The sequence below is a fragment of the Phodopus roborovskii genome, unplaced genomic scaffold (assembly GCF_943737965.1).
Source record: "Phodopus roborovskii unplaced genomic scaffold, PHOROB, whole genome shotgun sequence".
Lineage (NCBI taxonomy): Eukaryota > Metazoa > Chordata > Mammalia > Rodentia > Cricetidae > Phodopus > Phodopus roborovskii.
The window spans coordinates 20,058,904-20,086,447 of NW_026126448.1; the positions used below are offsets into that span (position 1 = coordinate 20,058,904).

The 27,544-nt window shown below is 46.0% G+C and overlaps 2 protein-coding genes, 1 long non-coding RNA gene and 4 other non-coding genes across 9 annotated transcripts; 5 read left to right on the forward strand and 2 right to left on the reverse strand.

Moving 5' to 3' along the window:
* Positions 1-1,696: 1,696 nt before the first annotated feature.
* Positions 1,697-3,027, reverse strand: Rab42 (RAB42, member RAS oncogene family). The gene is made up of 2 exons (XM_051188319.1): positions 2,796-3,027; positions 1,697-2,185 (listed from the first exon to the last, which is right to left on the reverse strand). Exons 1-2 carry the CDS (start codon positions 3,020-3,022, stop codon positions 1,762-1,764), a joined length of 651 nt encoding a protein of 216 aa, XP_051044276.1. The 5' UTR covers positions 3,023-3,027; the 3' UTR covers positions 1,697-1,761.
* A 3,660-nt stretch (positions 3,028-6,687) lies between these two features.
* LOC127225051 (uncharacterized) lies at positions 6,688-9,128 on the forward strand. The gene is made up of 5 exons (XR_007834766.1): positions 6,688-6,878; positions 7,854-7,933; positions 8,182-8,251; positions 8,493-8,545; positions 8,936-9,128. It is a non-coding gene; the product is annotated as an uncharacterized LOC127225051 (long non-coding RNA).
* LOC127225526 (small nucleolar RNA SNORA16B/SNORA16A family) lies at positions 7,489-7,622 on the forward strand. Its single transcript, XR_007834809.1, has one exon. It is a non-coding gene; the product is annotated as a small nucleolar RNA SNORA16B/SNORA16A family (small nucleolar RNA).
* Positions 7,970-8,100, forward strand: LOC127225532 (small nucleolar RNA SNORA44). The gene has a single exon (XR_007834816.1). It is a non-coding gene; the product is annotated as a small nucleolar RNA SNORA44 (small nucleolar RNA).
* On the forward strand, positions 8,276-8,405 carry LOC127225535 (small nucleolar RNA SNORA61). Its single transcript, XR_007834818.1, has one exon. It is a non-coding gene; the product is annotated as a small nucleolar RNA SNORA61 (small nucleolar RNA).
* On the forward strand, positions 8,793-8,866 carry LOC127225544 (small nucleolar RNA SNORD99). The gene has a single exon (XR_007834827.1). It is a non-coding gene; the product is annotated as a small nucleolar RNA SNORD99 (small nucleolar RNA).
* Positions 9,129-10,385: 1,257 nt separating the features above from the next.
* Trnau1ap (tRNA selenocysteine 1 associated protein 1) lies at positions 10,386-26,683 on the reverse strand. Of its 3 annotated transcripts, XM_051188981.1 has the most exons (9): positions 26,583-26,683; positions 25,724-25,821; positions 23,619-23,718; positions 22,864-22,916; positions 18,950-19,081; positions 16,769-16,888; positions 12,391-12,553; positions 12,178-12,211; positions 10,386-10,642 (listed from the first exon to the last, which is right to left on the reverse strand). In XM_051188981.1, the coding sequence occupies exons 1-9, from the start codon at positions 26,607-26,609 to the stop codon at positions 10,506-10,508; spliced, it is 864 nt and encodes a 287-aa protein (XP_051044938.1). In that variant the 5' UTR covers positions 26,610-26,683; the 3' UTR covers positions 10,386-10,505. The 3 variants fall into 3 exon arrangements, with proteins under 3 accessions (XP_051044938.1, XP_051044941.1, XP_051044940.1); XM_051188984.1 differs by lacking the exon at positions 18,950-19,081 and having other exon boundaries at positions 26,583-26,649; XM_051188983.1 differs by lacking the exon at positions 16,769-16,888 and having other exon boundaries at positions 26,583-26,649.
* Positions 26,684-27,544: the final 861 nt, after the last annotated feature.

A 27,544-nucleotide genomic window follows, 5' to 3' on the forward strand; every position in this document is an offset into this window, starting at 1 on the left:
TGTGCTTCCTATTGTAAAGCAAGCATTTTAGGTTTATTTATTTTTATTTTTTATTGGTTTTTTGAGACAGGGTTTCTAGCTAGTTCTAGGACAGCCAGAGCTACACAGTGTAAACAGTAAAACCCTATCTTAAAAAAAAAAAAAAAGTATATGTATGGGTGTTTTACCTGCATGTTGTCTGTGCACCACTAACTGCTTGGTGCCTTTAGAGGCCGAAAGAGAGGGCATTGAATCCCCTGGGACTGGAGTCAGACAGTTTTGAGCTGCCATGTGGGTTGCTAGGAATTAAACTTGGTCCACTGGAAGAGCAGCCACTGCTCTCAACCCTGGGTGATCTCTCCAGCCCCCTGTATGAATGTGTTGCCAGCATGTGTGTACGTGTGTCACATACATGCCTGATGTCCTTGGAGGCTAGACAAGGGTATCAGAATCCCTGGAGCTGGAGTTATGGGTGGCTTTAACCCACATGTGGGTACTGAGAATTGAACTAGTACTCTACAATGGTAACAAATGCTCTGAACTCCTGAGCCATCTCTCCAGCCTCTGCCCTGCCACCTTTTTGTGGTTGTTATTGTTTGTTTTGCTTTGTTTTGCTAGTATCTCACTGTGTAGCTTAGTTCAGGCTAGCCTGGAACTTACTATGTACCTCTGACTGGCCTTGAACTCAGAGATCCACCTACCTTTGCCTCCTCGGTGCTGAGGTTAAAGGCATGGGCTTCTATGCCTTGAAGAAGGCTAGCTCTTTAACACCATTCCCATAGACAAGATGTTGGGTGTGTGTGGGTGGTGCTAAGCATAAGCAGGTTCCAGGCAGTGCACTAAGTCAAGGTTCATCATCCAAAACCCTGGTGGCTCTCCATGTGTCTACCATGTATCCCACAAGTCTGTAGCTCATTCATGGCCAACCCCAAAATTAAACTCTAGTTACTGAGCTTGAGGTTGGAAACGTGAGAAACGATGTATGCCAAGGCCAGACTCATGTTCTTCTAAGGGCTGGGGAAGTGCTAACCCAAGCTTGTGCTGGAATTCCCCAGCACTACCTCACCAGCAAGACAGATGCTGGGAAGCTGTCTTCCAGCCCAGGAATGCTGCCAGAAATGACCATGTTGTAGCCAAGAAAAGAATCCAGAAACATGAATGGTATCAGCTGTCAGTGAGGCAGGCTCTGCGTGAGCAAGCCTGCCCCTTATGTAGTCTTAACCTCCCTATGCAGAGGAATTAAAAGAAATTTTAAAATGTTTTTATTTTTGGCTTGTGCAAAAATCTCATGTAGCCCAGGCTGACCTTGAACTCTCTGAAGCTGGGGATGTTTTGAATTCCTGATCCTGCCTCTGCCTCCCAAGTTTGGGGATTACATTTGGTTGTGGACAGCCACATCACACTCAGGGAAAAGGAAACTTAGGGTAAATGACATTCAGTTGTATACCTGATCTTAGATTTTTTTTTTTTTCCCCCTAAAAAGGAATTGTGCTCAGAACTAAAAACTGAGGAGAGGTCCTGGCCTAGTGGAACACTTCTGTAATCTCAATCACTCAAGACGAGGGTCAAGGCCAGCCTGGGCAACTTAGCAAGATCATTCTGAAAATATAAACTATTAAAGTGCTGAGTGTGCCCGCAGCTAGCCAAACCCTGTGTGCAATCCCGACAAAGAAAGTAATGCCAAGTGTTAGAAGGCAGGTGACAGTTGTCTTTTGGTCATTTGCCCTCCAGTCTCACTGGGGGTCTGAGGCTGGCACCACATTAACCCTTTCTCTCCCAGAGTCAACACTGGCATAGGCCTGAGTCCTGCTTTCTGCTGCTGGGGGATCTAGGGTTTGGGGCTCTGTGGAGGAGCCGGACACCTGCCCTGTCCTCTTCCAGCTTGATGTCCCCCTGCTGTAGGGCCTGTTCGATGGCACTGGTGACAGTGTCAAAGGCCAGGTCTACATTGCAGTTACTTTTGGCCGAGGTCTCCATGAAGGCCATGCCCAGCGAGGCAGCCAGCTCCTCTGCCTCCTGTGTGGAGACACATCGGGTGCTCAGGTCGCACTTGTGACCAATCAGTAGGAAGATCACCTTGTCATGGCCCTGAGAGGATACGACCTCCTGGTGCCAGGCCTGGATGTGTTCAAAGGACTCTCTGTTTGTCACATCAAAGACCAACAGAACACCCACCATGTTCCGGTAGAAGGATCGGGTGATGCACCTGCGGGGTGAGGGGTAAATTAGAAGAGTCTTACATCTTTAAGACAGAAAAAAAAAAAAAAAAAAAAAGCCTCAGAGGCTGTCCTCCTCCCACCCAGACCCACAGGTTTCCCACTCCACTCCACTCATCCCTACTCGTCGTCTCGCATGGCCCAGGCTGGCCTTAATCCGTGATCTCCTGCCTTCACACCTCCTCACTGAGGGAGATTACAGGAGGTGTGGGGGAAGGGGGCAGTCCCCTGTTCGAACCTGTTCTGTTTCTGGTTCCCACCCATGCTCCACACTAGTCTTTGCTGCCTTCCCATCCCTTTGAGCTGTCTCTTACACCCAGGTCATGCACCTCTCTGGGAAGTTCAATGTTTCTGTGCAAATTCCCCTACGCTGGCATTTTCTTTAGGGCTGGGTAAGGGCTTTGGGGGTGAGGGCGGGAGTGTGTGTGGCTCTCGCTTGGTCCACCCTGTGGGATTTGTAGGATGAATGACTGAGTAGGAACTCCTACCCTGAGTTGGCAGGGTGGGAACCACGGATCCCTGTTTGAGCCCCTGCAGTTGGCACCTGAGAGCATGGGTGCCCGCAGGTGACTGGCATTGTCCTCCCCTCTCCCGCCGCACCTGAAGCGCTCGTGACCCGCGGTGTCCCAGAGCTGCAGCTTGATCCTGAGCCCGGCGGGCAGCTGCAGCTCGCGGCTGTAGAACTCCACGCCCACAGTGGGCTCGGGCTCCGGCTCCACGGCCCCCCGAGCGCCCGCCACGTAGCGCTGCAGCAGTGACGTCTTGCCCACCGAGGCATCCCCGAGCAGAGCGATCCGGAATTGGTAGCTATAGCTCGCTGCCTCCATGGGATCTAGGCTCCTCAGTTTCAGTACGGCCCCGCCCTCCTATGGGTCCCTCCTCTTCCCCTCCCCCTCCTCCCCCCTCCTTCCTCGTCTCTGGTCCCGGCACAGCCTCGAGGAATAGCAGACTGGGGAGCCTGGTCTCACTAGACCAATCCTTGGTAGTCTGTCCGTCAGGGTGGAAATCATCATCTCTGTAAAATGGGGACAGAGACAGCCTCTTCTTCACAGGATAAAGGAATTAAAATAGGACGGTGGTGCCCAGGTGGTGGTGGCCTTTAATCCCAGCACTCAGGAGGCAGAGGCAGGTGGATCTCTGTGAGTTCCAGGACAGCCAAGGCTGTTGCAGAGGAAAACCCTGTCTCGACTTTTTTTGTTTGTTTTCATGACAGGATTTCTCTGTTTAAAAGCCTTGGCTGTCCTGGAACTTGCTTTGTAGACCAAGCTGGCCTCGAACTCACAGAGATTCTCCTGCCTCTGCTGCCAAAAGGAGTGTGCCATCACCACCTAGCACCACTCAGTAGGGCATCTCATCACTCTAGGAAGTGCCTGGTTCACAGATACACCTTCCTTGCCCAGGCTGCCCTTTCCTGGGGTCTCACTAGCCCTCCCTGGGGCCTTCACCAACTCAAGGTTCAAAGTAAATGATCAACAGCCCCTATGCTGGTATGGCAGGGCCCCAGGACAGAGTTGTATGTGTTCCGGAAGAGGAGAGCAGACACACAAAGTGTAATCCTAGAGCATGAAACTCTCTTGCAGACAAAATTGAGTATCAGGCTAAATGGTTTCTGGGTGGTAGCACGTAGATTTGGCTTTAGTGGTCTATTTTAGGGCTTAGGAGACCAAGGTCTCAGGTCTTACAGTGTTAATTGAGGGTCACAGTGCATCTGTGACTGGGACTCAACCTTCGTGACTCCCTTGATGCCCCAACACAGAAAAGTCAGAAAACCAGGTCTTGGGTCCCATATGGATTAAAAGCTCATATAAGGACGCTTATCTGCATCTAAATCTGGCTATTCAAAGCCAAATGAATCAAGGCTGGAGTTCTAGCTGGTCCCAGGCAGTTTTAATCTCTGTTTTTTCTCTGTTCAGTTCCCACCATTCCTTCTGAAAGGGGCTTACCAGTTTGGTTTGAAAATTGGGGGAAGCCCTCAGTGTTGCAAACCATCCTTGGATTGTGATTATTTCTTTCTTACACAACCTGAAGAGTAGATGGTTATTCTGGCCACTTCTATAGTTGAAGAAACTGATCTTGGAGAAGTTACACAACAAGCTCAAGGTCACTCAGGAAGGAAGACTTCAACATCTGGCTAATCTATACAAGCTGAAAGTTTTGTTTCACTTTGGTTTGTTGAGTCAGGGTTTTTCTGTGTAAGAGCCTTGGCTGTTCAGGAACTTGCTTTGTAGACGAAGTTTTGTTTATTATTTCATTTTCCTACTGCATAGATCTGGGATCTGGAACAGCTTGAGTTTCTTCTCATTCTTTTCCTTTTTTTCTGATTGTTTGGTCTTTCTTTCTTTCTTCCTTTCTTGAGACAGGGTTTCTCTGTATTGCTTTGGAGCCTGTCCTGGAACTCATTCTGTAGACCAGGCTGGTCTTGAACTCACAGAGATCCAGATCTCCTGCCTTTGCCCCCCAAGTGCTGGGATTAAAGGCAAGCACCACCATGCCCCACTTTTTCTTGTCTTTTTCTTTATTTTGTGGTTACTTATTTGTGTGTGTGTATAGGTGCACATGGACCAGGGCACATATGGAGGCCAGGAGACAACTTGAAGGAGATAGTTCTCTCCATCTACATTGTAGGTACCCAGGGATTGAACTCAGGTCTTCAGGTGTGGTAGCACGTGCCATTACCCAATGAGTCATCTTCATGGCCCTCTTCTCACTGAGTCTAAACAAGAAACAAAAAGCCATTTATGTCACACCCCTAAATAATTCTAGGCAGCACAGCTGGGCAAGTTCCAAGAGCCATGAAACAGCTGGAAATGGAAATGAAGTCTCCCAAAGACAGGCTGCACAGCACCCTGGTCCGCCCTTCTGGGCTGTGCAGTGTCAGCATCAGATTCCTTGAACTTCTTGCTTCAGAGAATCCCACAAGGGCTGGGGTCATGTGTCTGCCTCTGATTGTACCTGGCACTAGAACCCATGTCAGCTGACCCATGCCATAGAGCAGGGCTAGCCATTTCCCTTCCCTGTGCCTCATCTGCTAAAAGCAAATTTACACGAGGTGGCTCAGACAGAACCGTATACCACAGTAGCTAAGGCTCTGCACATTTCCCCTGGGGAGATCTGTGGTTCAAGAGCTACCTACTGGTTATGCAATCACAGACAGTCAAGTTTCATCTCTCCTATCCTCACTAGGTGATTATTTCAGAAAGTGTTGGCTATCTTTTAAAATACTTTAATTCATCATTATTATTGTTATTGTGCGTTCCTGCCAAGGCATCCACATGGAGGGCAGTAGCTAACTTTACGGACAACTTTCTGTTTTGTTTTTCGACGCTTTGAGGCTGTCCTGGAACTCTTGTAGACTAGCCTGGCCTAGAACTCACAGAGATCTGCCTGCTTCTGCCTCCCGAGTGTTGGGACTAAAGGCATGCGCCACTAACGCTGGGCTGAACTCAACTCTAAAACTCAGGTTTTAGAGTTGCACTGCCATTGCTTTGCTCTCAGAGCTCTCTCTGGCCCATTCTATCTTTTTATTTTTATTTATTTATTTAAGATTTATTTGTTTATTATACATATAGGGTTCTGCCTGCATGTATCCCTGCAGGCCAGAAGAGGGCACCAGATCTCATTACAGATGGTTGTGAGCCACCATGTGGTTGCTGGGATTTGAACTCAGGGCCTCTTGGAAGAGCAGCCAATGCTCTTAATCTCTGAGCCATCTCTCCAGCCCCAATCCTATCTTTTATATCCTAGCACACATACAGCACAGAGAGGACAGAGGCAACATTCTTGTTCTTGGAGAGCTCCCATTCTCATGAGGAAGGCAGAAAAACCTACACGGGCTGGAGTGATAGTTTAGCTGGTAAAGTGATTGCTACCCAAATCTAAGGACCTGGATTCCATCCCTAGAATTTGTAATCCTAGCACTGGGAGGAGGAGATATCCCGGGAAGATATCTGGGGCACTCCCCTACTCTACTTGACAAACTCAGAGCCAGTGAGAGACCCTGTCTTAAAAAACAAGGTGGGTCCGGGCATTGGTGGCTCAGGCCTTTATCTCAGCACTCGGGAAAAAAGAGGCAGACGGATCTCTGTGAGTTCGAAGCCAGTCTGGTCTATAGAATAAATTCCTCAATAGCCTTCCTCAAGAAGTCCAGGACGCTAACTATCTCCAGCGTTCCAGGATGCTCGGAGCGAAGAACTCTGTAAGATTCGGCGCAGGGCGGCGCAGGGACGGAAGCAGGTCCCGGGTGTGAGTCCAGCTTGTTGTGGCCCGGATGTCAGCCTCAACACACCTCAATTAGGGCCGGCTCAGAACAGGATCCTGCGGTTTGAGAGGACTACATTTCCCAGAGGGCCATGCGGCCGGCAAAAACGCAGGCGCGGCGGGATGAGGGCGCAGGCGCGGCCGCGGAGGCGGGAGCGTATATAAGCCGGCTGCGGGCCCGTTCTCGTCCTTTTTCCCAGCACACGCGTGCTTGTGTGATGTCGGCTTCGTTGTCTACATCTTTCCATTCCCTCCGCAGTCCTCCCTCTGACTGCACTCTCCGTATTTTTCCCCCAATGCTGCGGGATGCGCAACCTGCCGTGGAGATGGCGGCACTTCTCTATCGACGGCGGAGGCCTACAAGTTGGCCCCGATGACTGCTTGCGCAGTGATAGTCCGTGGCCTGCGTACCGCGCCCTTGGAAGGGTGAGTGACGCCCACCATTGGTTTGGTGGTGGGATGTGGTTACGGCATTTGCGGGCTGAAGGGATAAGTTCTTGGCTGCGATGATCTTATGGCATGACGCCAAGGAAGAGGCCTTGCGACAGTGACTAACGAGTCACTTTTTGCCTCTTTAACCTCGCGCCTGGTTCCTCGAGATTTACTCTGATGGATACAAGGTATTGGTCAAATGCTTGGATTCTGGCACGTACAACGTGATCCCTATCTCGACCGTGGCCCTCAAGATTTTTTTTCGGGAAGCTTTTTAACCCCGTGGTAACGTTTTTCACTATCTTTGGCTGTCCCGGAAAGCGCTGTGTAGACCAGGCTAGGCTGACTAACACCGGAGTGCTGGGATTAGAAGGCATACGCAACCACCGCTCGGTTTTCTATTTCTGACTGCATAGCGGCCATTTTAAACTTACACTGATAATTAAAGCAAGTTAGTTGAGATCTTGGTTGGATCAAGGGCGGTCATGAGTTTTAAGCTTAGTCAAAAACCTGTCTCAATGTTTTAATACTATGTTTAACTGTTGGAGCCTTTGGAGCTCACAGGATCACTTTAGTTTTTTGCATTGTAATTCTCATCACTGCCTGTGGCCCTTATCGAAGCTGCAGCTGCTTCTATATAGCTGCTGTGGTCAAAAAGGAGGCCCAGAGAAAGTTTTCCTTGACGGTCGCGGTTCAGTTTACTGTAACTGATCTGCAACATTTTGGGAAAAGACAGCTCCTCCTTGAGCTTTCTCAGATGTATCAACATCAGCTTAACTATTCTATACAGTCCAACAAAAATCTTGTCTTTTAATGTGGAGTTAGTAAAATAGGACTTGGAAATAGTTTGCTGAGCCTAAGAACATACGAAGGCAAGGCAGCTTCAAGTGTGTTCACCTGTTGAACATCTTACATAGCCATGATGCAGGGAATAATGATTGTTATGAATAATTGTGTTGACATTCTTAGCTGTGCCAGATGAGTTCATGAAGATCATGGTGATGAGGAGACCAGAAGATGTGACTGAATAAAGGCTGAAGTAGAGCCTGGTAAGTGGTGGTGTTGAGATGACCTGGTGAGAAATGCAGCATGTTCCCAAGGGCTATGGCTGGTTGTGGCCATGAGTTCTCCAACTGCATGCCAGAGTAACTGGAGAGACTTTTGACAGCCCAGGTCATCACAGTGCCTGGAACTGCCACTCGGCTTTCCTATATATTTTGGGCCTGGGGTGGGTAATTTTCTCCTTGGGTCATTGTTCTGTCTCTGGCTATTCACAAAAGTGCTATTCTTTCTCCAGGTTACACCCAAGGCATTTGGAAAGGTCTGAGAAGCCAGCCTGATTGCCTCTGAGCATTGAATACACTGAGGTAAAGATGCTGTCAGACAGCCTGACCCTCTGGTTCCCTTTCCCATCGGATCTTGATGCTGGTCTTGGTGGTCGTAAAAGGAGGGATAGTACACTGAAACTGGCCTCATAGCTATGTAGTCCAGTATAGAGCATTGGGTCAGATTCATACATACATGCCTGGGTTCTTGGTAAATGGTATAGAGAATTAAAAGTGTCTGTTGTTGACAAAGCACCTTGATTTCTGTAATTTATAATTTTAGATCCTTGTCTCCAGTGAAGGACTCACTTCTGGATTTGGTCTACAGTTGGTTGGGTAAGTTAAGGGCTGGAATGAGGCCTGTCCCTGAGTAGTATAGCAGAATTATAAGATTAAATTGTGTGTTAAAAGGTCAGCATCTTAGTAATTGATGTCTCCTGTGTGCTGCTCACACTCCGGGACAAAGATGCTTGCTGGCTAGGCCATGAATGACGACATTCTGCTAAGCCGTCATGAACTTCTACAGTCTGCTATCCCTGCAACCAGGGAGTTAGATTATGAGGAGGGAATAGGTAGAGTTGAGACTGGTCTAGGATGAAACCTAATCTGAGTGGACATCTATGGATGAGAAATGCGGATATGGGACTGAGACCGGTTCATAGAAAAAGCTTGAGGGTGGGGATTGAGCTTGGTCAGAACTAACACAGAATTACACTTCTTTCTCAGGAAACCAACAGGACCAACCTGGAGGCAAGCAGAATACTTAGCACCTTTTGGCGGTACACACCTTGCTGTGAAGTCCAGTCTACAGAACTAATTCTAGGAAACAGCAAGGGCTACTCAGAATTCTGTCTTAAAGAGTGAAATGCTTTGTTATTTAACAGGTAATTGGATCAATCAATAAAGACTCATGAAAGTGTCCTATGATTTTTTTTTTTTTTTTTAAAGTGATTCAATTGCCATCATTTTCACTTGTAACTGAAAATGTATGATGTGAATCCAGAGGAGCAACTTGGAGTGTTTGGGTTCCCAGAAGTGCTTACTGCTTACTCTCCCCCACCCCCCAGTGTGAACTACAGGATCATGTCCCTGACACTTAATGCTTAGGGAGCTTCTTGGGGGGCCTCATTGGGAGCCAAGAGAAGGAAAGGCTACCTGTCCTCCTGTGTTTGCTCCTATGTTGTGTTTTGAGTATTATCACAACCTTTAGCTTTGTCCTATGTGCACTGTAGTTTTCCCAGTATGAGGCCACCATGATCAAGGCAAGTTTGAGGTTTTGGAGTTTGAGAGGATTAACCATGGCTGGGGACGTGGCTGTTAGCTGTAGGAGCTGCAAAGACTATAGTTAAAAAGGCTGACTGGCACTGCTTGAGCCTTCCCAACCCAATGCCGGTGTCCCATACTCCTAAAATTGTGCAAGACAGGACTGTATAGACACAGTAGATACATGCTGGCAGGCAGGGATGGCCATGGGCCTGCAACTCACTGGGACTTGATAACAGTTCCTCAGTGGCTCTTCTAGCAAGGCAAGAAGGTCCTGTTCAAGCTGGTCTGCTATCTTGTGACCAAATATGCAAGCATGACCTGTGGAGTCCGGTCTTTTAGCTGACAACTACCATATGCTGCTAAGGCATGGTGGACTAGGTCTATCTGAATTCAAGGCTAGCTTGTTATGTAACAGCTAGTAGCATGACAGCCAATTCTGTAAAAAGGCAGTCATAAACTACCCAAATAACATGTCCAAAAATATGAGGGAAGTCAATTTTTGTGACCCACGTTGGACTGTCTGCATTTATTCTGATTATGCCACTTTGCGTTGCAGATTAGAGGTTTATACTACAGTTGTCTTAACAGCAGACTGGTATAGTCAGAAGCATCCAACCTGTGCTGTAGTGACCTGACATTTCTATGTGGGTTTGTGTCTGGATACCTACATTTCTATATGGGTTTGTGTCTGGATACCTACAGAAGCAGATGTGTAGGTGGTCTGCAGCTGAAGTTTCATGCAGGACAGGACAGCTACCTGAATAGGGAGCTGGGAAAAGAACTTTGGTCCTCTTGGAGGTCAGTGCCTTCAACCAGAGAGAGCCATTTCTAGTACTCCAGCCAAGGTTTTTAAGTGTCATATGATCTACCAAGTTCCTGTTAACCATTTCCTTCAATGACTCACCATAACTTAACAACAAATCCTGAGGAAACAGTATTTTACTAAAATCTTATAAACCATTTTCAAAGTGATAAAACCTTTGCACACACAAAGTCATTGTCCTGGTAACAGCCTATCCGTATGTCCTGGCTATAACATGGCAGGAATCTCTGAGGATACAGTGTCCAGGGGCTGCCAGTGACAGTCCATCAGTGCGTCATATAATTCCTCACTCTGTTCCATGAACTCCTTGTTGGCCTCAGTCACATCCAGCTGTGGCGCTGGGTCTGGAGGAAAAAGCAAGGATAAGGTTACATGGGTAAACAAAACACCTGGAAGGGGGGTTCAAATTCCTGCCTCCAGGGTATCTTAGAATCCAGCAATCTAGAGGAGAAGGCAAGCAGATCGCTGTGAGTTCAAGGCCAGCATGGTCTACAGAGCATGTGTGAGGGCAGGCTCCAAAGCTACACAGGGAAATGCTGTCTCAAAAGGGGAGTGAACCACCCCCCACAAAAGACCCTCAACAACTGGTATTTCAGAAAACTAGTGGCTGGGTGTGGGTGAGGTGCTGTAGGCCTATAATCCTAGCACTTGAAGGTCAAAGGCAGGAGGAACAAGAATTCAAGGTTATCCACAGCTATACAGTAGAGGCCAGCCTGGCCAGATACCTCAATCCAAAACAAAGACTACTGTGGGGTTAGGGTGATTTCTAGTGTATTTCAGTTTTTGTTTTTTCCTTAAAATTTGAATCCCATTGATTTTTCTTGGAGAACTATTTTTAGGTCTCAAACCCACTGCTGACACTCGCCTTGACTCTAATACCAACCTCCCAAATGCTAGGATTTGGGTTTCTCTGTATTGTTTAGGAGCTTGTCCTGGAACTCGCTCTGTAGACCAGGCTGGCCTAGAACTCAGTGATCTGCCTGTCTCTGCCTCCCTGGTGGTGGAACTAAAGGCATGGGCCACCAACACCTGGCTTTGGTGCATGTCTTTAATCCTAGCACTTGGGAGGCAGAGGCTGATAGGATCTCTGCGAGTTCAAGTGTAGCCTGGTGTACATAGTTAGTTCGAGGTTAGCCAGGGCTGCATAACAAATCCAAAATTATCTGGGGTTGGAGAAACAACATGCTCTTCCCTAGCTGTCCTGGAACAAGAATTCAGAGATCCATCCTGCCTGTCTCTGCTGGGATGTCACCACCACTATGGCAGGATCTTATTATTTTAATCAGAAAACATGTCATTTCAAATACTTGTAAACAAGTGTGGAGGGGATGGGTGTGGGTGTAGCTCTGTAATGAACACTTGCCTAACATACTATGAGTCCCTGAGTTCCATAAGAAAAGATAAACTAAAAAAAAAAAAAAAAAAGAAGAAGAAGAAGAAAATTTACACAAAAAATTAATTTTACAAACTGGTAAACAAATACATAGTAGGCCCTGGAGAGATAGCTCATTGGTTAAGATACTGGCTGCTCTTACAGAGGACAGCTTACAACTGTTACTACAGATGCAGGAAATCTGGCACCTTCATACAGACATATATGAAGGCAAAACACCAATGCACACTAACTGAAAATAAACAAAAGAACAAATACAAAATAACAATATTACTGTTACACAGCCACTGGGTAGGGCAGAGTAGCACAGCTTGGGAGTAGTAATGAGTTTCCAGGGAGCAGCACTCATTTCTTTATAACATTCAATACCAGTTGTGTCCACGCCCATTAGACAGCACATGGGTCCTTGGTGTTCCTGGGCATGTAGCCGAGGGCCCCATAGGGGGCACCTGCTAACAGCTAACAGAAGCATGAAGGGACTCTTACCTTCCAGTGCATCGTCCCCAACTTCTTCATATGTCTGTCAAGAGAAGACAGGGCAGTTGAGGAGCCTGAGAAAATCCTGGCTGGCTTTTGAAGAGCACAACCGGTTCTCTCTAGTCATCCACAACTTTTTAAAATCCCAAACCAATTTCACTAATGATAAAATAATGGTTCCTGGAGGGGAAATGGGACCCAAGAATTGCCACCCATGGTTACCTGCATGGTGCTTTGTGTGTAGCCATACTGGGGGTAGCTGTAGCTGTAGCTGCCTGTGTTCTGGTCGTAGCCCCACTGGGCATAGTAGCTCTGGTACTGCTGGTAATACTGGTTGTAGCTGTAACTGTACATCTGGCTGTACTCAACTGGCTTTACACGGCTCCTTACACAAAACAAAACCAGATGTAAGAACATTTCCCTTGACCAAGGACTGCACTAAGTGCTCTGGAAGGTTCACTCCTGGAGCCCCCCACACTGTATCTCCATCTCTGCTGCTGTAAGGATGAAGGCCCAGGACAGGGAAGAGCTTTTAAGTGACTGATCCAGGGTTACATGACTAAGGCACAAACACAAACCTAGGCAGTCTGCCTGCAGAACCCATGCTTTTAAGATACAAGCTTTTCCTGGCTCAGGTTGTGTTTTGTCAGGCCTGATTCTTTCTTCAAGATCTTTTCTTTTTCTTTTTGTTTTTTTTTTTTTTGAAAAAAGGAAAAAAAAATTGTTTATGTGTTTTATGTACATGTGTGTTTTTGTCTGAATACCAGAAGAGACATTGGATCTCATTATAGATGGTTGTGAGCCACCAGGTGGGTGCTCAGAATTGAACTGAGGTGCTGAGCCTTTAGTCCCAGCACCTGGGAGGCAGAGGTAGGCAGATCTCTGTGAGTTCTAGGCCAGCCTGGTCTACAGAGCTAGTTCCAGGACAGGCTCCAAAGCAATACAGAGAAACCCTGTCTCAAAAAACAAACAAACAAACAAACAGCTCAGAAAAAAAAAAAAAAATCTAGGCTTGATGAGGCTAGAGAGATGGCTCAGAAGTTCAGAGCACTGACTGCTCTTCCAGATGTTCTGAGTTCAATTCCCCATACCCACATGGTGGCTCACAATCATCAGTAATGAGATCTGGTGCCCTCTTCTGTTGTGGAGGCAAACATTCAGAGAGAACACTGTATATATAATAAATAAATCTTTTAAAAAAAATCTTAAAAATATGGGCTTAAGATTATCCAAGATGGATTTCAAACTACAGATCACATTATCTTGTTTCCCGCGTAACAGCAGCTTTACTGTCCCTGTATTGATAACTAATTTGTGGTAGGGCTGAACTCAGTCATGCACATGCTAAGCAATGTTCTACCTTGAGCTTTCCCTCCCCTTGTTTTTGCACACTGTGAAGATATGCCTTTACTAAGACACTTTCTCATGGGTTTAATAAAAAGCTGAACAGTAGGCAGGAGTTATAGGAGGGACTTCCAGGTAGAGAGATAAGAGGAGGAGGAATACAGGTGCACAGCAGATGTCAGGAGACATGGAGAGCAAACGCCACGTGACAGAACATAGATTAATATAAATGGGTTAAATTAAGTTATAAGAGGTAGTTGGGGACAAGCCTAAATTAAAGGTGGAGCTTTCATAATCAATGTCTCAATGCTGTTATTTGTGGGTTGGTGGCCCAAAGAAAAATCAGACTACAGTCCCCAGCTATCTTTATTTGATGAATTATTTTGGACTTGTACTTTGTTTTGGCAATGTTGGAGATACATACAATAGAGGTATTATTTATCATTCCCATCATACCAACTGGAAAGCTGACTCTCTTAAACAATCTGGAACTGACAAGGTGGCTAGTGAATAACAATGCATAAGCCTAACAACCCACAAAGTTGAACTCTGACTACATGCTTAGTGGGGGGCCTGTGCACATCTTTGTGAGGACACACACACACCCTACAATAAGTAAAATATATTAAAATATCTTAAAAATTAAAAACGAGAGCTAAGTATAGTGGTTCACACCTTTAATGTCAGCCTTTGGGAGGCAGAGGCAGGGCTAAATAATAAGACTATCTCTATAAAAAAGGACAAAGTTAGCCAGGTGGTGGTGGCACAGATAGGCCTCTGAGTTTGAGGCTAGCTTGGTTTACAGAGTGAGTTCCAGGACAGCCAAGGCTACAGAGAAAACCTGTCTTTAAAAACAAAACAAAACAAAACAAAAAAGAAAATAAGTAATGAGAGCTACATCCTGATCCAAAGGCAGAGAGAGACAGAGAGAGACACTGGGCCTGGCAAGGCTTTTGGAACCTTAAAGCCCACCCCCAGTGACACACCGCCTCCAACAAAGTTGGCAGGCGGTATTTGCACAGGCCTTTAATTCCAGCACTCAAATCTGTGAGTTCCAGGCCAGCCTGGTCTACAAATCGAATTCTAGAACAGCTGTTGCTAGGCAAGTCCAACTGTTGATTACTAGCTCTAGACCACAATGCTTTACTCCAGGCTGTAAGCAGAGTCCTGCTTGCCAAGTGCTGAGCTGGGTATAACCAATATTGAATCAATGTATATCCACCACTCTACTGACAGTAACTGAGGTTCATCTTCCTGGCCTGGGCTGCTTATTTCTCCTTCAGACACCTGTGCATTACAGTGAAGTTCTCCACCATCCTTATCCAGAAGGCATTACCCCAGGGGTGGGTAATGAATTCCTAGCAACCACACAGTGGCTCACAACCATCTGTACCGAGATCTGATGCCCTCTTCTGGCCTGCAGACATACACGCAGGCATAACACTGCACATTATAAATAAATAAACCTAAAAAAAAAAAAAAGATATGCTACAGTATATTCTAAAATAAAATCAGACAGGCGCATACCTCAGTGGTGGAGAATGTACTTAGCATTTGTGAGATCTCAATATGCCCACTCCCACCACAAAACAAGCAAAACCACATGCAAATAACTGCAACTACATGGAAAAGCATGGATGTGTAATAAGCTGAGGGGAAAATGAATATTACTTATGAAATTCAAAACTTAGTACAAGACTTTGGGTTTGAACCCCATAATTACAAAAGAAATAAATCAGTCAATTTATAGCATATATAGTATATATGAACAAGAAAGGGAAATGTTTTTTTAAAATTTCAATTAGTTTGTTTGTACCACAGGGTTTTCAATGCTGACCTGGACCTTCCTGAACGTTAGTATTCAGGCATCTGTACAGGCCTGCCCTTGGGGTTCTGACAGGACACGCCCTCAGCTGCAGCCACTAAGAGCACCACCTGTGCGTATTCACTATGTTCCCTTCTAAAAATAAAAGGGCCTCTCTTTCCCTTTCTGTCTCTGCCCCTCTTTCCTCCCTCCTGTTGCGCTCCTGTATCCTCTCCCCGTTTCCCCTTTTTATGACCCCTTTCCCTAATAGAAAAACCCCTCTGCTTGAACCCTGCATGGCACGTTTCGCTTGCGCACTGCTTTTCTTAAATTACAATACTGAGTATTGGAATTACAGGTGTGTGGCATCGCTACGGTCACCACAATCAGTTCAGGGTAATTAAATTATGATGAAGATTTTTATTTATGTGTATGTTTCTGTATGGGGAGATGTGTACTGAGGGCAGAAGAAAGGTATCAGATCCCCAGGAACCAAAGTCATAGGTGGTGTGTGCTGCCTAAAGTGAGTGTTGGAAGCTGAACTGAGGTCCTTTGGAAGAGCAGCAAATGCTCTTAGCCAGTAAGCCATCTCCCCAGACCTGTAACTTCCTTTAAAAACAAGCTTTCTTGGCTGGGCCCAATGGTTCACACCTTTAATCCCATCACTTGGGAGGCAGAAGCAGGAAGTTCTCTGTGAGTTTGAGGCCAGCTTGATCTACAAGCGAGTCCTAGGCCGCCAGGGATACACAGAGAAACCCTGTCAAACATTCAAGTCTCTGTTGCTTCAACAGGACCATTGGGAAGGTCTATCCTCAAATCTGTCTACCCTTGTACTTTGTGGTAAAGATATCTCAGCCTTGTTACTTCTGCCAGGGGCAGAGGTGTACCACCTAATTCCTAGCTATTGTGTTGACCTGTGCACTGCAGCAGCTTGAACAGTACCCCTAGCTATAACCTACTGGATGGCACTAGTACATCCTCTGTTATAATAACCCAAAATACTTCCAGATGCCAGCAATGCCTCCTAGTGAGTGAACTATCTGCTGAGAAAATACTGCACTGGCTGAAGGATAAGAAATGCCACTAAGGCCAGGAGGGGAGGCAGGGTCAGGTGAGTCTCTGTGAGTTCCAAACCAGTCAAAGACAGGAAGTAAGACCATGTCTCAAAGAACAAAACAAAGAAGCTAGGTATAGAGACCCTGTCTATCCAAAAAAAGGAAAATACATATATGCTAGTATGACAAGTTAACAGTGAGACACAGAATATTTCAGAAACTGTTTAGAATTCTTTCTGTAAATTCTATTGATTAATTCCCAACAGCAGCTGCTGGGCAAACAAACTCCCCCTGTTCCTACTCAATGCCTGACTCCTTGGCTATATGCTTCCAGGGCTATGTGGCTATGCTAGCTCATGGCCCACACCAAGCCGGGCCAATGCTGTGTGGGACTCACGCTTTGGGGATGGCCACACTCAGGCGCACAGGCTTGGACCCCAGTCCTACCGCTCCCTGGCACTCCGTCAAGGCTCGTTTCTGTTCCAATTCATCTGTGAATTTCACAAAACCATAGCCCCTGGAGGGAGAAAAAACCAACACACTACTTAGATCACAAGAGTGATGAAACCTATACAAGAGGAAACACGGAAAAAGCGGGTAGGAAAAGGTGGACTGGAACACAAAGAAGAAAGGGCTGGAAAGGGAGGATGAGTCAAACACAGACGGGACAGGGGAGTCACACGGTATGGACCTGCAATTGTGGGGATTCCTTCCTTCAGTTCAGTCCCTCATTCTCCTCCTTCCCCAACAGGGCTTTTCCTCCCAAACCGGTGGAAGGCAATGCTATTACCACCGTGTAGCTGTGGGGATAGGTGAAGTTTGCCCTGCAGACTCTTCAGACTTCCTGTTGTTTTGTACTAGGCAGGCAGGGAAGCAGTTACAGACAGACCTGGTTCCTGCTCCTTTGAGGTCAAACTCTACTTAGAGACTGCTCACGATACCTACAATTAGTAACAGACTATGTGGACGAGGTGCTGAGGACACTTTCAGGGTTTCCCCATCACATGGAGTACCACACTGCACTACAGAACAGCAGAAATTCAGAGACAGTCGGTAACTACCCTGGAGTCACACACACAACAGAAGCAGACTTATCTCTATGTCACACTCCTAAAGCCTACGTAAAATGACTTAATTAATAAAGAATAAGCCTTTTCGCTGCTGGTGGTGGTACATGCCTGTAATTCTGGTACCAGGGAAGCTGAGTGTGGAGAATTGTGAGTTTGAAGATAGCTATGGCCATGTGGGAAAAAAAAGGGGGGGGGGGATAAGACAGGACTGAGGAAGTAGCTCTGTGGGAGGGCACTGGCTTAGCACACAAAGTACCTGGGTGTAACCTGTAGTACTGAAATACAAAAACAAAGAGCCTTTCTTGGAATTGGAGTGTGTGTGGCTGGCTCAATCCCATGCACAGCAAAGAATAAAAGAAAATGAAAGAACCTTTCTTTTGAGGGAGAAATCAAGCTCAGGACCTTGTACATGCTAAGTAAGCTCTCCAATACTGAGCCCTCTGATTACTTTTTCTGTTCTTTTAAAGACAGGGTTTATCTGCATAGCCCTGCCTGTCCTGGAACTTGTGTAAACCTGGCTGTCATCTTTATTTTATTTTATTTTATTTTTTTTTGAGACAGGGTTTTGCTAAGTTGTCTAGCCTAGTTTTAAACTCACTGCACACCACACAAAGACCCTGAACATGAAATCCTGCTGCCTCAGCTGGCAGCTGGGATTATAGACCTGTGCCAAAGTCTAGTTTCATTTTTCTTATTTGTTTGCTCAGGCTTGTTTGAGTTCAGAAATACTTTGTTTCTACCTTCAAAGTGTTGACTGGTCTCTCCACTTTAAAATTTAACCCTCCTTTTTCTTTTGGTGAGGGAGTGAGTATTGAAAAAGTCTCAAAGGTGGTGGTGGCACAGGCCTTTAAGCTCAGCACTTGGTAGGCAGAGGCAGGTGGATCTGTGATTTTGAGGCCAGCCTGGTCTACAAAGTGAGTTCTAGGGCAACCAGGGATACACAGAGAAACCCTATCTCAAAAAAAAAAACAAAAAAAAAAAAAACCAAAAAAAAAAAAAAAAAAAAAAAAAAAACAAGAGAAATAGAAGAGGAAAGGAAGGGAGGAGGAGAGAGGGAGGAGGAGAGAGTCTCATGTAGCCAAGGCTAGCCTTGAACTCACTTTGTATTCAAAGATGAATGGCCTTGACTTTCTATTCCTCCTGCCTCCACTCCCCAAGTTCTGGGAATATAGGTGTGCACTGCTATACTAGGCTTAATATAACATTGTTAACTACACAGAAACAGAAATAAATATAAGAAACAGCTATTCATATTATTTCCTCTAATCCTATGTTAATAATATAGAATTAGATTGCTTCAATTTATCGATAAGAAAACAGTGAGTATCTGAAACCTATCCAGTGCACAATCAGTCCCTTGTCAGTGATGAAGCTGAGGTTCAAACCTGCTGCCTGGCTCAAAAGCTTGCACTGCAAACCACCACCCTCCTTGGTGTCTCATTAATACTTCCCCCAGGAGGTAAAAATGCTGAACAAAGAGGAAACATAAATAGCAGGTAAGGCCTTACTTAGACACGCCTGTCTGGTCCAATACCACCTTGCCTCCCCGGCAGGAGGGGTAGACTTTGACAAAGAACTCATACAGCATGCCATCATCCACGTCTGGGGTCAGGTCCCCCACAAAGAGGGAATACTCAGGGCTGAGAGGAGAGAAGAGTCAGCACAAAAAAAAAAAAAAAAATATATCAAAACCCTGCTGTCAGTTTCTGGAATCTTCCTTTCTCCCCTCTCTTTTTAAGACAAAAGGTTTCACTATGGAGCCCAAGCTGGCCTCAAACTCCCAAAAATCCTCCTGAGTGCAGAAATTACAGGTACACATTGCTATATTTAATAAGGGCATAGTTGGGGTAAACCTCTAGGGTCTTTGCAGGAACTCCAAATCTGATTTGCCTATGCAGATACCCCACTTTACTGCTTAGACTCAAACTCATTGCTTCACACATGTGAGGCTTAGTCAGCCTTGCACTATAGTTCATTATACTTCTAGCAAAGGAGGTATAGAAAAAGCACCATGCTCTGAATTCTGCAGACACTAGACAAAACCTGTCTGACTTTAAGCACCAAGAGAGTACAGGGCTGGGTGTGGTGGACATGCACTCAGGAAGTAGAGTCAGACTGATCTGAGTTAGAGGTCAGCCTGGTTTACAGAGCAAGGGCTACACAGAAAAACCTTTATCTTGGGTGGGGGTAGAGGGGACAGGGATGGGTGAAAGATGATACAGAAGAAGCACACCTTTAATCGCAGCAGTCAGGAGACAGAGGCAGGCCTTTCTAAATTCCATCCTAGCCTAGTCTACACAGTAAAATTTCAGGCCAGCCAAGACCTTGTCTTAAGAAATACAGAGATAGGAAGAGAGCGAGCGAGAGCGGTGAATAAGGGGATAGATCAGAGACATCTCCAAGGAGGTTTTTTGTTTTGTTTTTGACAGGGTTTCTCTGTGTTAACAGCCTTGGCTGTCCTGGAACTTGATTTGTAGACCAGGCTGGCCTCAAGCTCACAGAGGTCCTCCTGATTCTGTCTCCCACATGCTGGGATTAAAGGCCTGTGCCACCACACCTGGCCAGGAGTTTCATTTATTTATTTATACAGAAACTAGACAGGTATTCTATGCATATTTTAATTTCAATGATAAAAGAAGACCCTTATCTCCAAACTCTGTTGGAACAAGGTCAGCAAACTTGTTCTAGCAATGTTTACATATGTATTTCATTTTGAGATTCAGATCCAGTTTTTGTTTTGTGCCACCATGCCAGGTCTTAACTCAGCATTTCAAGCAAGATACATATTCTTTGTGTAAAATTTATAAACCAGGTATGGTTTCCAATCCTCAGGGAGAATAGGAGAATTCACAAGTTCAAGGCCAGCTCCAGGTGTATAGCAAGTTCAAAGTTAGCCTGGGCTACAGGAGATCTCATCTCCATACCTATATTCGAGGTGGAAATGAACTATGGTCCTCAGCAAAAGCAATACACTCTCTTCAATGTTTTTTGAAAAAGTCTCATGGAACTCAAGCTAGCCTCAAACTCCATATTTTGCTGAAATTGGCCTTGAACTTCTGATTTACCTGTCTCTACCTCTCATGTACTAGGATTAGACATGTCTCTGTCATTTTATTTGGTGCTGGGGAGTGAATCCAAGACTCCCTCCATAGAAACTCTGTCTAATGAGCTACAAACCGGTCATCTCATTTACAAAACTTTAGTATGATCCATTATGTTTAATTTCTGCTATTTTGGGTTCTCATATATTGCCCAAACAGTACAGTGACTCTCACCCGTAAGTCTCCTCTATTCAAGAGGTTACAGCAGGAGTCTAAGGTCAGCCTAGGCAAACAGTCGTATTGCTAACACCCCGACACCAGGACTCTGCAACATGTCTTGTGAGCATTCCAATAAATGAACATATTATAACCTAGCCACTTCTCTACTATCAGGCTATTTGGGATTCCTCTTATCGTTTCTCATCACATACATGCTCTATTGAGCACGCAGGAGGTCACTCATTGCACACACCCATGAATAAACTCTCAAGAATGGAATTACAGGGTCAACAGACAACACACTTGGTAGAGCTTCTGAGATGCTATCTTAAAAAGTTCAAAAACTAGCCAGGTGGTGGTGGTGCATGCCTTTAATCCCAGCACTTAGGAGACAGAGGCAGGTAGATCTCAGTGAGTTCGAGGCCAGTCTGGTTTAGAGCCAGTGCCAGTACAAGCTCCAAAGCTACACAGAGAAACCGTCTCAAAAAACAAAACAAAACCAAAAAAGGTCCAAAATTATTAAAGACCGAGAACACATTATGTTCCTGGATAGCTTAGAACTCGGTACATAGACCAGGATGACCTCCAACTTGCCTGTCTCTAACTCCTGAGTGCTGAGAGCTGGGTAGGATAACAGGATGCTACCATGCCCAACCACAGTGCTGTCTTTAGAGTCTGAGATGGTACTGAAGAACCATTGCTAAATTAGAAGCTCTGTGAAACAGGCAGGATTGCTTCCAATGTGGAAATGCAAAACTGGACTATCTAGTCTGGACTGTTAAATCCCTAACACAGCAACCAAACACTTCCAGATAGCCACTGGAAATGATAACCAATTCACATTGTTATAGTAGATTCTTACTGAGTAAAACCTCAAAACCTGGGAAGTTAACATGGGGGTGGGGGCGGACACTAAATATGGAAAAGATGGTGTGGCCTCACCAGGCATGGTGGCACACACCTATAATCTTAGGCACCATGAGGCATAGAGAGGACTATTGACTGGAGGCCAGCCTTGACCACCTAGTGAATTCTAGGTTAGTGTGGGCTACAGAATAAGACCTTGTTTCAATAATGTAAGAAATAAATAGCCAGAGCTCAGGATAGAGTTCTCACCTTCTGTGGGGATTTGAATAAGAATTGTCCCCATAGACTCATATATTTAAATGCTTAGTCACCAGTAAGTGGAATTCTTTGATAGGATTAAAAGGATTAGGAGGTGTGGTCTTATTGGAGGAAGTGTGTCATTAGGGGTGGGTTTTAAGGTTTCAAAAGCCCATGCCAAGCCCAGTGTCTGTTTATTTGTCTCTTTCTTTCTCTCCCTTTCTGCCTTCAGATCAGGGGGTAGGTCTGTTTTAGTCTCTAGCACCATGTCTGTAACTGACTGTGAACAATCAATCGTGATAACTCACTACCTTCGGACCAGCCTCTCCAGCACCATGTCTACAATGCCCCCTGCCACGCTCCCCACCGCAATGATAACAGACTAAACTTCTGAAACTACAAGCAAGCCCCCAGTTCTTTGTTTTATAAGAGTTGCCATGGTCATGGTGTCTCTCTTCACAGAAATACAACCTTCCATGCACAAAGTTCTGGATTTAATGACCAGCACTGTGTACCTCTAACATTCAACCAATTGGTGGGGGAGCATGCACATATTAATTTCAGCATTTGGGAGGTGCACAGGGGCAGAGGATCAGGAATTTTAAAAAAAGACTTATTTATTATATATACAGTGTTCTGCCTGCATGTACGCCAGCAGGCCAGAGGAGAGCACCAGATCTCATTACTGATGGTTGTGAGCCATCATGTGGTTACTGGGAAGTGAACTCAGGACCTTTGGAAGCAGAGCCAGTGCTCTTAACCTCTGAGTCATCTCTTCAGCCTGAGGATCAGAATTTTAAGGAAAGCCTTGACTACATAGGGAGCTTTGAGGCCAGGCTGGGATATAAGAGACTGTGTCTCCCTCACAAAAAAGAGCCATCCAAACAAGGAAAGACATGGCCTTGACATGATGGAGGCCAAGGAGTAGGAGAGTATTGTCTTTACACCCAGATTCAACTCTCTACCCTCTTTTTGGCAGTAATTGGCACCGTGACATCTGTGCTTCTATCCAGATATGTACTGAGGTTTGAGCTACACTGGTGCAGCGCCTTACTTACCTATTGTCCGGCTGTTTCCCGTAAGTGGCATAATTCAGTTTAAAACGTTTTGCCTAGAAATTTAAAAACACACGAACAAACTAAAACAGAGAAAGGTCTTTCAAAAGCCAAACAATATTTGAAAAAAACTGAAATAAATTACCTTTGCCAAAACATCTCCCCCTCTCTAAGCCTCAGCTTTTCTCCTGTATAAAATGAAGGGGATGCACGGTTGACCGTTAAGGGCACTGCCAGCTCCATGGTTCTATGAGCCCAGGTGTGCCAGCTGGTACAGCTGTAAGCTAAGTAACTGTGGGAAGAGCAGAATGTAACTCTCTTGAAATATGTTCTTGCTGCTACCAGCCTGTTCTAGATTCCCAATCAGGCAAAAGACCTAGAGTTTCAAGTCTTTATTTTCGGCTGGAGACTGAACCCAGGGTCTTGGGCATGCTAGGTAAGTACTCTGCCACTGAGCTACACCCCCAGCCCGATTTTTGAGTCTTCTGTCATAGAAGGCAATACTGCAGAGCGGAAAGGGCCAGGGTGTTGTAGGCAATCAATCTTCCCTCTGAACCTTGGTTCTGTCACTACCTATACTGCCTTCAGCAAATCACGGCACCTCCTTGCTTCAGTTTCCTGGTCAATCAAAGAAAACATTACCTATTGTGCAGGTGGCTACAGGATTAAATATAACGATACAAGTATCCAGTAGCAATGAATATATGGTGATAATAACAATAAAAATAGCCAGGTCATCATCATCCAAATGTCCTTACAGGTGTGGCTCCTGGAAGGGGCTTCCCATTAATTTTATGCAAACACTTCTCGGCTGTGGCCAAATCTGCAAATTCCACAAAGCAGTAGCCAGCTGGGATTCTGGAAAGAAAGCAGAGAAGCCAAGTGATAAAGATGCCCAGGCACATCTTAGCCTGAAGAGAGGAAAAGTAGCTTTCTTTTTCTTTCTGTTAAGGCAAGGTCTCACTATGTAGCTCTGGCTGTTATGGAACTCACTGGGTAGACCAGGCTGGCCCCAAAGTCACAGAAATTGGCCTGCCATTGTCTCCTAAGTGCTAGGATTAAAGGCATGTGCCACACCACCCAGTTTAAAAAAGGGTGCCACTATTATTATTCCACCCCACATGCCAGAAATAACTTGCAAATTTAATACAAGGACAGTGAAACTGGACAGTCCCTGAATTATTTAATAACCATTTATTATGTGTATGCTGCATCACCTGTGAAATACTGACAAAAACCCTCAACATGACTCATTCAATCCTTCAGATCAACTATCTAGCATTAAGAATATCCTCGGAGAAAATACCAGAAGCAATTAATACAGATGATGATTTTTACCTACTTAAAAATCTCACCTTTCACCCCAGCACTCAGGAGGCAGAGGTAGGCAGATCTGTGAGTTCAAAGCCAGCCTGGTCTACAGAGTTTCAGAGCAATCAGGGCTACACAGAGAAACCTTGTCCTGAAAAACAAAAATGTCTACATGAAAGCCCTGGATTCTATGTTCAGCTTGAGGGACAGGTGAGTGTCACTGGAAAAAGGAAAAGACTGGCTTTTGTAAGCTGAGAGTCAGGAGGCAGGGCATGCTTGTGTTCAGAACACTCTACAACAGTGGTTCTCAGCCTGTGGGTTGTGACCCTCTGGGGCTTGAACAACCCTTTCACAGAGATCACGCATCAGATTCACACATGGTTTGTAACAGTAGCAAAACCACAGTCATAAAATTGCAAATAATAATAATAATCATCATCTTATGGTTGAGGGTCGCCACACATGAGGAACTGTAATTAAAGGGTTGTAGTCAGGAAGACTGAGAACCACTGGCCTAGACAATACAGTTTAACATAGCATGTACATTGTGTTAGTATCATAGTCTAGAGACAGTTTCATCAACAGGAAGACAAGCATAGGTGTGGATATTATCCCATATACATAGAGGATGAGGGTCCTGGTGTTTGGCTATCTGCAGGGGGCTCTTAGAACAACTACCCCATGAACACAGTGTCCTTACAACCAGTTGAGGTAACCTGAAGCTGTTTTCCTCCTGTCCAATGACAAAGAGCCTGAGGGGGCAGGGCTGGGCATTCTTTAACATTTGTATTAATTATTTGAGAATTACTTCAGGTTTGTTTCTTTGAGCAGGGTCTTACTATATAGCTCCGGCTGTTCTATCCTTCCAAGTGCTGCCACTATCACCAGACTTAATTATTTGAGAAGCCTATACGATGTATCATAGTTCCAGGATCTCCAACTCAGGTCAACAGGCTTGTGAAGCAAGTGCTTGTACTCCCTGGGTCACCTCATTGCCCTCCTCTAACCCTGTACTTCTGAACCCTCCAAATTTCTTGAAGAAAAAGAAAAAAAAAGGAGGGAGGGATGTGAGTGGATGGATGGCACATGCTCAAATTTAAATGGGAACTGGAGATATGTTCAGCAGTTAAGTTTTGCACTGCTGAGTTTGAGGCCAGCCTGGTTTACACCCTGCCCTCCACTTAATACATACACATAATCAAAAACAAATCTTAAAGAGCCAGGATTGCTGGCACACCTGTGATTGGTATGCACCAGGGATAAAATAAAGTAACAAATGCAGCACACAAAGATCACAAAACACAGTTCTCGAATACAGGTTCCAGCATCCGCCCTGACCTGAAACACTGGGTTACTGAACCCCAAAAAACTCTGTGCTTCTGCTCAGTAAGCATTCACCCCCGTCCCCCAGCCCATGTTTCTTTTATAATACCATGTGATTACTACTACAATTAAGTGAGAAGCCCTGCTTCCAAGCAATGTTTGTTCTCCTGATGACAGCAGCAAAAGGTTCTACTAAGTGAGAATTAGAAAGATGAAAAGTGAGATGTACCCAGTAAGGCGGTTTCGGATAATTTTGACGCTCATCACGGTCTCCCCCATGGTGGCAAAGGCTCTAGAGATGAAGTTCTCATCCATGTAGGGTTCCAGCTGCATAAAAACCACAGCAGAGAGGCTCAGTTCCGGGCACTCTGTCCAGGGCACTCACTCTCCACTGCGCAGTCCCAGGAGCAGACAGGTTTCCCTCCACAGAAGGGGGCATGGTTCCAAAGCATTCCTGTACTTCTCCCCTTGCAAGGCGGCATGGCACACGCCTATCGTCCCAGCATTGGGGAGCTAGAGGCAGGCAGACCTCTGAGTCTGAGGCTAGTCTGGTCTATATAATGAGTTCCAGGACAGTCAGAACTATGTGAGACATCCCCCTATCTCCAAACAAAAATAACAAATCGCTCCCTTTTATGGATCTCCTCGTGCCTCCGGCCCTAGAGACAAAGGACCCCTCAATTCTTGGGACTCCTCCCATTCGACACCCCAATATCTTTCCTTTCCCATATTGAAAATGGGGACGCCAGAACCCGTACCCCGTGGATTCTGCATCTGATCAATCTCCCTTCTGATGCCCAGCCTCCCTTTCCTCTTAGGGCCAGGGTAAGAAAGGGTCTCGCAATGAAGCCCAAACGAGCCTAGAACTCTCCACGGAGCCTCGAATTTGCCGCGGTCCTCCTGCCTCTGTCTCTGCCTCAGCACAGGGATTAAGGCATGCGCCAACACTCCCGGCCTGGCCTTTCTTATGTCTCCAAACCCCTCCTGTTCACCTCCAGCCTTCTGGGATCTGAAGGCCCCTCGCCCTCAGGCCCCTCCTTCCACTATGACTTGAGACCCTCTTCTCCTCAGGGACGGCCCTCACTCACGTCTCCCATCCACAAGCTGGCGGCCATCCCGCATCCGGGCGGGGAGCGTGCGGGCCTGTGGCGCGCACCCGCTACGCCTCCGGCGCACTCTGAGTCGTGGCGGCTAGACGCGCCGATCCGGGTTTTCCTAGGGTCTGTCAGCGGCTTCCGGCTCGTAGGGGGCGTGGCTTAGACAGGATAGGGGCGTGGCTTCCACCCTGGCGCAGGAAGCCTGGCTGGTGCCGGCCTCAGTAGGGTGAGCTACTCCGCTATACTTCTATAATCAAGGGAGGTAAGGCTCGCTGTCAGTATGGATTTCCAAGTATTAGCACGAAAGTAAATTAGCGATGGAACCCCTCTTGGAGCTTGGGCGATCCGCTCCGACCTGACTATGGACTAGGCGAGGCCGGCATAGCTGTCATCTTGGTGTGCGGCATTCCAGCTGGAAAACCGCGAGGGCTGTTTTGAGGATGTAATGCGATTCATTCTCATAAACCCTATGGCGGAGAGGACTAAGGGACAGTTGTCTTGATAAATCAAAGCCCTCTCAACGTTTTGTGTTGTGTGGGGGCCCGATCTCTATGTAGCCCTGGCTGGCCCTTTTAAGTGCCTAGTCAGAGATAAACCTGCTTCCACCTGTTTTTTATGAACCTGTCCTCTGAAAGAGCATTCCTTCTCTTTAACACTTGAGCCATGTCTCCAGGCCCACGCTTTAATTCTTATTTATTTAGTCTTGAAGCAAGTTATCAAACCATCCTGGTGCATACTATATAATGTAGGCGGCCTACAAACTTTTGGTAATACTTTTCCTTCAGTCTCCTAAGTGCTTTGTTTACAAGCGTGAGACACCACTCCTGGCCCCTCCCACTTTCTACTTCATAACGCCAAGGCTTTACCTCAGAGCACAGACCTGCTCATAGAACACCCTCCGTAAAAGTGCTTTTTGAGAGCTCCAAAGGTGGGCTTATCCCAGGCTTTGAGAG

What these genes read in the sequence shown, in the direction of transcription:
- Trnau1ap (XM_051188981.1), bottom strand. Translation starts at nt 26,609, where the DNA reads ATGGCCGCCAGCTTGTGGATGGGAGAC. An exon ending in AGTGTGGCCATCCCCAAAGC is followed by an intron (nt 12,554 to 16,768) that starts GTGAGTCCCACA and finishes GTTTTGTGTAAG; the next exon opens with GAGCCGTGTAAAGCCAGTTG. An exon ending in ACACACAAAGCACCATGCAG is followed by an intron (nt 12,212 to 12,390) that starts GTAACCATGGGT and finishes TTCTCTTGACAG; the next exon opens with ACATATGAAGAAGTTGGGGA.
- Rab42 (XM_051188319.1), bottom strand. Translation starts at nt 3,022, where the DNA reads ATGGAGGCAGCGAGCTATAGCTACCAATTCCGGATCGCTCTGCTCGGG. An exon ending in GCGGGTCACGAGCGCTTCAG is followed by an intron (nt 2,186 to 2,795) that starts GTGCGGCGGGAG and finishes CTCACCCCGCAG; the next exon opens with GTGCATCACCCGATCCTTCT.